The following is a 12,467-nucleotide window of genomic DNA, read 5'->3' on the forward strand; positions in this document are numbered from 1 at the left end:
TGAAAACTTCATGTGTTTAATAAATGTATATGCTCTAGTAGTGGCAGTTGAGAGGGTATGTTTTTTTAGAGACATTATCAAATACCATTGAGAAATGTAACACGGAGGATTATTTATTTCTTGCTGGGCATTTTAACTGTACAGTCAGTGATTTTAGATCGAAACCACAAAGCACCTCATAGTTCATGTGTTACAATAAAGTGAGTCAAAATGGAGTCAAAATGGAGGCACGAGACCGTATATATGGGCTAATGTGAGAGGGAACACCATCTCTCTGGCCAGGTTGGTTAGGTTTTATTGTTTTGAGCATCGATCTCAGGTCTGTAAATCAAGTGTGATAACCCCAGTGGGACTTTCTGATCATTGTTTAGTAACAGAGGTGGTGACCATTAACACTGTGAAACCCCAGTGTTCTGATCATTGTTTAGTAACAGAGGTGGTGGACATTAACACTGTGAAACCCCAGTGTTCTGATCATTGTTTAGTAACAGAGGTGGTGTACATTAACACTGTGAAACCCCAGTGTTCTGATCATTGTTACATTAACACTGTGAAGCCCCAGTGTTCTGATCATTGTTTAGTAACAGAGGTGGTGGACATTAACACTGTGAAACCCCAGTGTTCTGATCATTGTTTAGTAACAGAGGTGGTGGACATTAACACTGTGAAACCCCAGTGTTCTGATCATTGTTTAGTAACAGAGGTGGTGTACATTAACACTGTGAAACCCCAGTGTTCTGATCATTGTTTAGTAACAGAGGTGGTGGACATTAACACTGTGAAACCCCAGTGTTCTGATCATTGTTTAGTAACAGAGGTGGTGGACATTAACACTGTAAAACCCCAGTGTTCTGATCATTGTTTAGTAACAGAGGTGGTGGACATTAACACTGTAAAACCCCAGTGTTCTGATCATTGTTTAGTAACAGAGGTGGTGGACATTAACACTGTAAAACCCCAGTGTTCTGATCATTGTTTAGTAACAGAGGTGGTGGACATTAACACTGTAAAACCCCAGTGTTCTGATCATTGTTTAGTAACAGAGGTGGTGGACATTAACGCTGTGAAACCCCAGTGTTCTGATCATTGTTTAGTAACAGAGGTGGTGGACATTAACGCTGTGAAACCCCAGTGTTCTGATCATTGTTTAGTAACAGAGGTGGTGGACATTAACACTGTAAAACCCCAGTGTTCGGATCATTGTTTAGTAACAGAGGTGGTGGACATTAACACTGTAAAACCCCAGTGTTCTGATCATTGTTTAGTAACAGAGGTGGTGGACATTAACACTGTAAAACTCCAGTGTTCTGATCATTGTTTAGTAACAGAGGTGGTGGACATTAACACTGTAAAACCCCAGTGTTCTGATCATTGTTTAGTAACAGAGGTGGTGTACATTAACACTGTGAAACCCCAGTGTTCTGATCATTGTTTAGTAACAGAGGTGGTGGACATTAACACTGTGAAACCCCAGTGTTCTGATCATTGTTTAGTAACAGAGGTGGTGGACATTAACGCTGTAAAACCCCAGTGTTCTGATCATTGTTTAGTAACAGAGGTGGTGTACATTAACGCTGTAAAACCCCAGTGTTCTGATCATTGTTTAGTAACAGAGGTGGTGACCATTAACACTGTGAAACCCCAGTGTTCTGATCATTGTTTAGTAACAGAGGTGGTGGACATTAACGCTGTAAAACCCCAGTGTTCTGATCATTGTTTAGTAACAGAGGTGGTGGACATTAACGCTGTAAAACCCCAGTGTTCTGATCATTGTTTAGTAACAGAGGTGGTGGACATTAACACTGTGAAACCCCAGTGTTCTGATCATTGTTTAGTAACAGAGGTGGTGGACATTAATGCTGTGAAACCCCAGTGTTCTGATCATTGTTTAGTAACAGAGGTGGTGGACATTAATGCTGTGAAACCCCAGTGTTCTGATCATTGTTTAGTAACAGAGGTGGTGGACATTAACACTGTAAAACCCCAGTGTTCTGATCATTGTTTAGTAACAGAGGTGGTGTACATTAACACTGTAAAACCCCAGTGTTCTGATCATTGTTTAGTAACAGAGGTGGTGGACATTAACACTGTGAAACCCCAGTGTTCTGATCATTGTTTAGTAACAGAGGTGGTGGACATTAACACTGTGAAACCCCAGTGTTCTGATCATTGTTTAGTAACAGAGGTGGTGGACATTAACACTGTGAAACCCCAGTGTTCTGATCATTGTTTAGTAACAGAGGTGGTGGACATTAACGCTGTAAAACCCCAGTGTTCTGATCATTGTTTAGTAACAGAGGTGGTGGACATTAACGCTGTAAAACCCCAGTGTTCTGATCATTGTTTAGTAACAGAGGTGGTGGACATTAACACTGTGAAACCCCAGTGTTCTGATCATTGTTTAGTAACAGAGGTGGTGGACATTAACACTGTGAAACCCCAGTGTTCTGATCATTGTTTAGTAACAGAGGTGGTGGACATTAACACTGTGAAACCCCAGTGTTCTGATCATTGTTTAGTAACAGAGGTGGTGGACATTAACACTGTAAAACCCCAGTGTTCTGATCATTGTTTAGTAACAGAGGTGGTGTACATTAACGCTGTAAAACCCACAAGTACACACTGGCATTTTAATATAACTTTTTTGAGTGATGCTCACTTTAGGAGATGTTTTAGTTTTTTCTCGGAGAGGTGGCGGTCTGAAAAGGACAGTGTTGTATCTCTTCAACAGTGGTGGGATGTAGGGAAAATCCAGATTCAGCAATTCTGTAATCAATAGACAATGAATGTCACCAGAGATATCACCAGATCAATGAACGCCCCAGAGTCTGAAATAACTCCTTACGTTAGTTGAGACCACAGGAGATCGAGGCCATATTCGGGCACTGAAAAAAGCCACGTTGGCAGACCTGCTGGATATCAGAGCATTGGTGAGAAGTTCCAGGGAATCTCTGAAATGGATGCCTCATCCAAATTTGTCTTTTGTTTAGAGAAAAAGAATGGACAAAGAAGAATTACTCATTGCTTCAAATCAGCTGTTGGACAGGAGCTCACTATCCCAAGTGAAATTAGAAAGAGGGCAGTAGAGTTCTATGCTGAGCTCTACAGGTGTGAGTATAAAGAGGTGACACAGCAGTTACTTGATGGGCTCCCATAGGTAGCTGCAGAAGCTCAGGTTGAACTAGAGCAACCATTGTCTTTGCAGAAGCTCAGGTTGAACTAGAGCAACCATTGTCTTTGCAGAAGCTCAGGTTGAACTAGAGCAACCATTGTCTTTGCAGAAGCTCAGGTTGAACTAGAGCAACCATTGTCTTTGCAGAAGCTCAGGTTGAACTAGAGCAATCATTGTCTTTGCAGAAGCTCAGGTTGAACTAAAGCAACCATTGTCTTTGCAGAAGCTCAGGTTGAACTAGAGCAACCATTGATTTTGCAGGAGCTATACACTGCATGGAAAGAGGAAGGGCATTGATGGGCTTCCTATTGACTTTTTAAAGTATGTTTGGGCTTTGTTGGGATTGGCTAGCAGTAGTTAACGATAGTTTGACCGGAGGGTTACTACTGATAAGCTGCAGAAGGGCTGTCCTCACCCTACTGCCAAAAAACTGGAGGCCGGTGGCCTTAATGTGCACTGATTTATAAGATCCTGTCCAAGGCTTTGTCCAACAGGCTGAGGGAGGTGATGGGGCAAATCATACACATGGACCAGTCCTACTGTGTTCCCGACAGGCAGATAGAGATAACATTTCCCGGATTCGGGACTTTTTGGACGTCTCTAGGGCTTTTGGGTTGGATGCTGGTCTAATTTCAATTGATCAGGAAAAGGCATTTGACAGAGTTGAACATCAATACCTATGGTGCACTTTTGAGGCTTTTGGTTTCAGCTCTGTTTTTATTGACATGATCAGGGTATGGTGACATTGAAAGTGTATTGATAGTTAACGGTGGCTTGAGTGCTCCTTTTAAGGTGTGTAGAGGAATTAGGCAGGGGTGTTCATTGTCTGGAATGTTGTATGTCATTGCTATAGAGCCACGACTAAATAGAAGTCACATTGAAGGGGTGTTCCTTTCAGAGGATATTCCTCCTATTTGTCTCTCAGCATATGCTGATGATGTAGTTATTTTGGTGAAAAATCAAGCGGATGTGGATAGTTTGACTCTGTCAATCACCGTATTTTTATCGGCAGACTCAACAGCCTTGGTTTCTCAAATGACTGCCTTTCCTGGATCACCAACTACTTCTCAGAGTTCAGTGTGTCAAATTGGTGTGCCTGTTGTCCGGACCTCTGGAAGTCTCTATGGGGGTACCGCAGGGTTCAATTCTCGGGCTGACCCTTTTCTCTGTATATATCAATGTTGCTCTTGCTGCGGGTGATTCCTTGATCCACCTATATGCAGACAACACCATTCTGTATACATCTGGCCCTTCTTTGGACACTGTGTTAACAAACCTCCAAATTAGCTTCAATGCCATACAACACTCCTTCCGTGGCCTCTAACTGCTCTTAAATGCTAGTAAAACTAAATGCATGCTCTTCAACAGGGTGCTGCCTGCACCCGCCTGCTCGGCTAGCATCACTACTCTGGACGGTTCTGACTTATGTGGACAACTACAACAATATGTGGACAACTACAAATACCTAGGTGTTTGGCTAGACTGTAAACTCTCTTTCCAGACTCATATTAAGCATCTCTAGTCCAAAATTAAATCTAGAATCAGCTTCCTATTTTGCAACAAAGCCTCCACTCACGTTGCCAAACATACCCTCGTTAAACTGACTATCCTACCGATTCTTGACTTCGGCGATGTAATTTACAAAATAGCCTCCACCACTCTACTCAGCAAACTGGATGCAGTCTATCACAGTGCCATCCATTTTGTCACGAAAGACCCATGTACCACCCACCACTGCGAACCTGTATGCTCTCGTTGAATGGCCCTCGCTACATATTTGTCGCCAGACCCACTGGCTCCAGGTCATCTATAAGTCTTTGCTTAGTAAAGCTCCGCCTTATCTTGCGTCACTGGTCACCATAGCAGCACTGGTCATCCCCAAAAGCCAACACCTCCTTTGGCCGCCTTTCCTTCCAGTTCTCTGCTGCCAATGACTGGAATGAATTTCAAAAATCGCTGAAGTTGGAGGCTAATTTCTCCCTCACTAACTTTAAGCATCGGCAGTCAGAGCAGCTCACCGATCGCTGCAGCTGTTCACAGCCCATCTGTAAATAGCCCATCCAACTACCTACCTCATCACCATATTGTTTTTATTTACATTTTTTTGCTCTTTGCACACCAGTATTTCTACTTGCACATCATCATCTGCACATCTATCACTCCGGTGTTAATTTGCTAAATTGTAATTACTTCGCTACTATTGGCCTATTCATTTCCTTACCTCCTTACTCCATTTACACACACTGTATATAGATTTTTCTATTGTTATTGACTGTACTCTTGTTTATTCCATGTGTAACTCTGTTGTTTTTTGTCACACTGCTTTGCTTTATCTTGGCCAGGTCACAGTTGTAAATGAGAACTTGTTCTCAACTGGCCTACCTGGTTAAACAAAGGTGAAATGTAAAATATTAAAATAAATAGGTTTCAGGGAAATTCCTCCTGTAAAGGTAAATTGGGAAAAATGTGTGCTTTACAGATTGGGAAATGGTCTGGAGGGATCATGGCTTTGCCAGGGGGGCTGGAATAGTGTAAGGGAGGTTTCAAGTATTTTGGTAGTGTACCAAGGGAATGAGGGGACAATGGAAAACATTGGAATGGGTGAGTTGAAATGGTGGAAGGGAGGATGAGATGACAGTGGTTGTTAATAATGTGGTTGGGGGATAAATATCATTGGGTTCTACAAAGTGTATTGTATTTGTCAAAAGCGTTTTTTGTACATCTTGTTAGTAGGGCTGCTGCTTTCCAGATTATTCAAAGGTTGCTTTATGGACTGGAAAATGTGGTTTGGAGAGGGGTGGCAGGTCTGGTATTACAGGCAGGGTAGGGGGATTAAGTTTAAAGAAGGCTTTATTTTTTGGTACTGTATATAAGGGGTGTGTCAAGGTTTTAAATTAAGATACATTGAAAAATAGAAAAGACACTCCTTGGAGGGTGAAACTGGACCTTGATGACAAGGTAAAGCCCGCATGGAGAGAACTGTACAAGCCACCGGTACTAAAGGGTACTGGTGATATATAATGCATGATGCATGGCATCATTGTAGGGTGTTGCGTGGCATCATTGGAGGGTGTTGCGTGGCATCATTGGAGGGTGTTGCGTGGCATCATTGGAGGGTGTTGCGTGGCATCATTGGAGGGTGTTGCGTGGCATCATTGGAGGGTGTTGCGTGGCATCATTGGAGGGTGTTGCGTGGCATCATTGGAGGGTGTTGCGTGGCATCATTGGAGGGTGTTGCGTGGCATCATTGGAGGCTGTTGCGTGGCATCATTGGAGGCTGTTGCGTGGCATCATTGGAGGGTGTTGCGTGGCATCATTGGAGGGTGTTGCGTGGCATCATTGGAGGCTGTTGCGTGGCATCATTGGAGGCTGTTGCGTGGCATCACTGGAGGGTGTTGCGTGGCATCACTGGAGGGTGTTGCGTGGCATCACTGGAGGGTGTTGCGTGGCATCACTGGAGGGTGTTGCGTGGCATCACTGGAGGGTGTTGCGTGGCATCATTGGAGGCTGTTGCGTGGCATCACTGGAGGGTGTTGCGTGGCATCACTGGAGGGTGTTGCGTGGCATCACTGGAGGGTGTTGCGTGGCATCACTGGAGGGTGTTGCGTGGCATCACTGGAGGGTGTTGCGTGGCATCACTGGAGGGTGTTGCGTGGCATCACTGGAGGGTGTTGCGTGGCATCACTGGAGGGTGTTGCATGGCATCATTGGAGGGTGTTGCATGGCATCATTGCAGTTCATGCTTTTGTATCTGTCATTAATTCAGATGTTGGAGATGATGTCCCTTTTGTAACATAAGAGAAACCATTTTTAACTGTTTTATGGAGTGTGAGAGGATAAAACCTCTCTGAAATACTTGACTCTTTGTTTACAGCGGTAGGGGAGATTTTCAATAACACTGTTTTTATTTTGGGGTTTCAATATAGTAAGTAACAGAAAAGAAAATGTCAATTGTTAAATGTTATTTTGGAGCAAGCTAAGATGTCAATTTTTCTGAGTAGGAAACATAAAATAGACACAGGATATGGGCAGGATGTAAGATGTGGTTTTAAAGGATTTTGAATTCTTGTTCTTCTCTGCTGTAAAAGATCTCCCGTTGTTTGAGGAGAAGTGGGCTTATGAAGAAGCGGTATGTTTTGAGGAGAAGTGGGCTTATGAAGAAGCGGTATGTTTTGAGGAGAAGTGGGCTTATGAAGGACGGTATGTTTTGTGGAGAAGGGGGCTTATGAAGGAGCGGTATGTTTTGTAGAGAAGGGGAAACAATTTTTTGTTGATGAATGATGAATGTAGTTTTTTTTATTTTAAATTTATTTGTTTGTTTTTTAAATACTTTTATAAAAACTCCCTCTCTGTCACTCTTTGTCTCTCTCTCTCTCTCGCTTTCTCTCTCTCACTTTCTCTCTCTCTTTGTCTCTCTTTGTCTCTGTGTGTGTCTCTCTCTCTCTTTGTCTCTCTCTCTCTTTGTCTCTCTCTCTCTCTGTCTCTCTCTCTCTCTGTCTCTCTATCTCTCTCTCTCTGTCTCTCTCTCTCTTTGTCTCTCTCTCGCTTTGTCTCTCTCTCTCTCGCTTTGTCTCTCTCTCTCTCTCGCTTTGTCTCTCTCTCTCTCTCTCGCTTTGTCTCTCTCTCTCTCTCTCGCTTTGTCTCTCTCTCTCTCTCTCGCTTTGTCTCTCTCTCTCTCTCTCGCTTTGTCTCTCTCTCTCTCTCGCTTTGTCTCTCTCTCTCTCTCGCTTTGTCTCTCTCTCTCTCTCTGTCTCTCTCTCTCTTTGTCTTTGTCTCTCTCTCTCTCGCTTTGTCTCTCTCTCTCTCTCGCTTTGTCTCTCTCTCTCTCTCGCTTTGTCTCTCTCTCTCTCGCTTTGTCTCTCTCTCTCTCTCTCTCTCTCTCGCTTTCTCTCTCTCTCGCTTTCTCTCTCTCGCGTTCTCTCTCTCTCTCTCTCTTTGTCTCTCTCTCTCGCTTTCTCTCTCTTTGTCTCTCTCTCTCGCTTTATCTCTCTCTCTCTTTGTGTCTCTCTCTCTTTTTCTGTCTCTCTCTCTTTGTCTCTGTGTGTGTATCTCTCTCTTTGTCTCTGTCTCTTTGTCTCTCTCAGGACCCCCAGTATATGCAGCAGGCTCTGACCAATGCCCTGTTGATGGATGCAGTGGTTGGCTGTCTGCAGTCACAAAAGGCCATTTTTGCAGCAACCAAGTTAGCACACTTTGACAGAATGAAACTGGAAGGTATGCCAAAGTTCATCTTTTAGCATGACTAAAAGAAACTTGGTAAAAAAAAGAAGTTTTTAAATATACCAAAATCTATGCAGAAGGTTATTGAAATGATTAGCAGAAAGTGCATGTTCATAACATCTTTTTGCTTCTCAGGAGATGTTCAATTCAACGTTTGACCTCTGACTTGTCTGTCCATCCTGAGCAGTGCCAATGATGGTTCCCAAAACCACGTCAGAGACCCTGAAACACAAGATCAACCCGTCTCTGGACCGGACTAGCCCCCAGGCGGTAGATGTTCTGCTCTACACCCCAGGTAAACCCTTAAGGCTCACTGTCAGCCTCAAAGGAAGGTGACCGTCATGACGTGGAGTTTCAAAGTAGAGCTGACATCAGACACCATTCAGTTCCTGTTCAACAAACTGGTAGCACTACATATCTGTAGTATGATTTCCCAGTACTATAAACACCCTGCAGTATTCTCGGTAGATCAAGTAGGTGCTGCCGGTATTTCCTATTCAACCCCACTAAAATGTTCACTCTCCCCAGTCTAGGACATCCCACGTACCTTCAGACACTCAGATCATGACTGTCATGGTAGTACACCTCAAATATGTGTTCTGTAGTCGAGGCATTGCGTGACAACAACACACAAGACTCATGTTGCCCGTGTCCTAGTAACATGTGTCACATTCCAGACCTGGGTTCAAATACTATCTGAAATCTTTCAAATACTTTGTGCGTTTGCTTTCATCTGCCTGAAGTGTCAGGTGGGCGGGGTTTGAACTTGTGGGACTTTTCTACTGGTTCCATTGGAACAGGAAAGCTCAATCAAGCACAGCTAAAGCATTTTAAATGATTTCAAGTAGTATTTGAACCCAGGTCTGTCACAGTGCTGCATTCCGCTGCTGCTAGGACAGTGATGGTGTCAGTGTGGCGTTACAGGAGGAGACTTGGCCAGAGGTGCTTTTGGTTCCAGAGATTTTTTTTACTGCCTCTTAAACAAGTAATGAGGCACCGATTTTTCCCAACGCATCACCACCAACCACTTCCTGTTGTGTTCCTCAGTTTCATCCTTAGTTTCATGCGCTGATTACTGGTAGTAGGGTCATACAGTAGGCACAATAGAATCACTGAAATTGTTCTTCCTACTCAAACCACAAACATTTATATTATATTACACAGACTTGTATTACATAATGAGATGTGTTTTAGTCTGACTTCTGTATCAATTTGACATCTGAAACTTATGTTTCAAACATCAATCGTTTGAATCAGCATTGTTTTTTTTTCTCAGGCTCAAAAGTACGTCTCACAACGTGTTGTTTTGACTAGGGCAGATAAGAAACAGACCCTAGTCTGCAAGGATCCTCCCAACACCTAAACTAAAAGGAGCCTCAAAACCTAGTGACATCAGGGAACACAATATCCCTCCTCCTTCCCCTGGTCCTCTCACAGACAGTGGTCCTCCTCCTTCCCCTGGTCCTCTCACAGACAGTGGTCCTCCTCCTTCCCCTGGTCCTCTCACAGACAGTGGTCCTCCTCCTCCCCCTGGTCCTCTCACAGACAGTGGTCCTCCTCCTCCCCCTGGTCCTCTCACAGACAGTGGTCCTCCTCCTCCCCCTGGTCCTCTCACAGACAGTGGTCCTCCTCCTTCCCCTGGTTCTCTCACAGACAGTGGTCCTCCTCCTTCCCCTGGTCCTCTCACAGACAGTGGTCCTCCTCCTTCCCCTGGTCCTCTCACAGACAGTGGTCCTCCTCCTCCCCCTGGTCCTCTCACAGACAGTGGTCCTCCTCCTCCCCCTGGTCCTCTCACAGACAGTGGTCCTCCTCCTTCCCCTGGTTCTCTCACAGACAGTGGTCCTCCTCCTCCCCCTGGTCCTCTCACAGACAGTGGTCCTCCTCCTCCCCCTGGTCCTCTCACAGACAGTGGTCCTCCTCCTCCCCCTGGTCCTCTCACAGACAGTGGTCCTCCTCCTTCCCCTGGTCCTCTCACAGACAGTGGTCCTCCTCCTTCCCCTGGTCCTCTCACAGACAGTGGTCCTCCTCCTTCCCCTGGTCCTCTCACAGACAGTGGTCCTCCTCCTTCCCCTGGTCCTCTCACAGACAGTGGTCCTCCTCCTTCCCCTGGTCCTCTCACAGACAGTGGTCCTCCTCCTCCCCCTGGTCCTCTCACAGACAGTGGTCCTCCTCCTTCCCCTGGTCCTCTCACAGACAGTGGTCCTCCTCCTTCCCCTGGTCCTCTCACAGACAGTGGTCCTCCTCCTTCCCCTGGTCCTCTCACAGACAGTGGTCCTCCTCCTTCCCCTGGTCCTCTCACAGACAGTGGTCCTCCTCCTTCCCCTGGTCCTCTCACAGACAGTGGTCCTCCTCCTTCCCCTGGTCCTCTCACAGACAGTGGTGTGTTTTTCTAGGCCTATCCTGCTGATTATTATGATTCCCGCTGATCTGTATCCAATTAGAAGGTGGCATGGTCGTGGCCACGGTATAAGCTGTGGAGATGACCGTCTAGGCATTAGTAACAGTGCTGCTTCAGCACAGAGCACCATTGAAGTCCTAGCTCTCAGGGTCTAAATGTAGGTCACTAATATGGACAGTGTCCATATTCCTTCCTCCTTTCCGTTCTGTTCATCACTCCTCCCCATGAAAGGGAGGATGTGACACAGGATGTGACACACATCTTTTTTTATTTTTCCTATTATGATTTATAAAAAGCATTGTTATTGTTACGCCATCAGAGAAAATAGAACAGTTTGTGATTGTATTTGAACATCTGATTGATGTCTTACTAGATCATGAATGATATCTGACAGAAGTTCCATATGCGTGACATTATGTGTAACTGTCAATGTTTACACTTTTGTGGGTGTGTGTGTGTGTGTGAGAGAGATTTTGACTGTGAATGTTTACTCTTCGTGTGTGTGTGTGTGTGTGTGAGAGAGATTTTAAATGTGAATGTTTACTCTTCGTGTGTGTGTGTGTGTGTGTGAGAGAGATTTTGACTGTGAATGTTTACTCTTCGTGTGTGTGTGTGTGTGTATGAAAGAGAGATGTTGACTGTGAATGTTTACTCTTCGTCTGTGTGTGTGTGTGTGAGAGAGAGATGTTGACTGTGAATGTTTACTCTTCGTGTGTGTGTGTGTGTGTATGAAAGAGAGATGTTGACTGTGAATGTTTACTCTTCGTCTGTGTGTGTGTGTGTGAGAGAGATTTTGACTGTGAATGTTTACTCTTCGTGTGTGTGTGTGTGTGTTTATGAAAGAGAGATGTTGACTGTGAATGTTTACTCTTCGTCTGTGTGTGTGTGTGTGTGTGTGTGAGAGAGAGATATATTCAGCCTGGCTCATAACAAACTAGAAGATGTATTATAAATAGATATTTATTATAAAGAATAATCTATACCTTTCAGCTTCAGTCTTCATCAGGGTGTTGCTTACGTACAGTTACTATCTAGTTACTATCTAGTTACTATCTAGTCAAACCATGACGTCCTTACTGTATGAGTTGGATCTAATTGATTTGTTCAGTATGAGAGAGAGATTCTGCTTGATTTGTTCAATATGAGAGAGAGATTCTGCTTGATTTGTTCAGTATGAGAGAGAGATTCTGCTTGATTTGTTCAATATGAGAGAGAGATTCTGCTTGATTTGTTCAGTATGAGAGAGAGATTCTGCTTGATTTGTTCAATATGAGAGAGATTCTGCTTGATTTGTTCAGTATGAGAGAGATTCTGCTTGATTTGTTCAGTATGAGAGAGATATTCTGCTTGATTTGTTCAGTATGAGAGATATTCTGCTTGATTTGTTCAGTATGAGAGAGAGATTCTGCTTGATTTGTTCAGTATGAGAGAGATTCTGCTTGATTTGTTCAGTATGAGAGATATATTCTGCTTGATTTGTTCAGTATGAGAGAGATTCTGCTTGATTTGTTCAGTATGAGAGAGATTCTGCTTGATTTGTTCAGTATGAGAGAGAGATTCTGCTTGATTTGTTCAGTATGAGAGAGATATTCTGCTTGATTTGTTCAGTATGAGAGAGAGATTATGCTTGATTTGTTCAGTATGAGAGAGATATTCTGCTTGATTTGTTCAGTATGA

The 12,467-nt window shown here is 44.1% G+C and overlaps 1 protein-coding gene across 1 annotated transcript in view; it reads left to right on the forward strand.

Annotated features, from left to right (window-relative positions):
• The window catches only part of dennd3a (DENN domain containing 3a), a 53,179-nt gene that overhangs the window by 30,994 nt on the left and 9,718 nt on the right, over window positions 1–12,467 (forward strand). The window contains exons 17-18 of the mRNA XM_036953471.2: window positions 8,257–8,386; window positions 8,580–8,687. Coding sequence (XP_036809366.1) covers window positions 8,257–8,386; window positions 8,580–8,687 — 238 coding nt within the window. The remainder of the gene's footprint in view (window positions 1–8,256; window positions 8,387–8,579; window positions 8,688–12,467) is intronic.

This window comes from Oncorhynchus mykiss, chromosome 18 (genome assembly GCF_057628025.1).
Source record: "Oncorhynchus mykiss isolate SJ-2025 chromosome 18, ASM5762802v1, whole genome shotgun sequence".
NCBI classification, from domain to species: domain Eukaryota; kingdom Metazoa; phylum Chordata; class Actinopteri; order Salmoniformes; family Salmonidae; genus Oncorhynchus; species Oncorhynchus mykiss.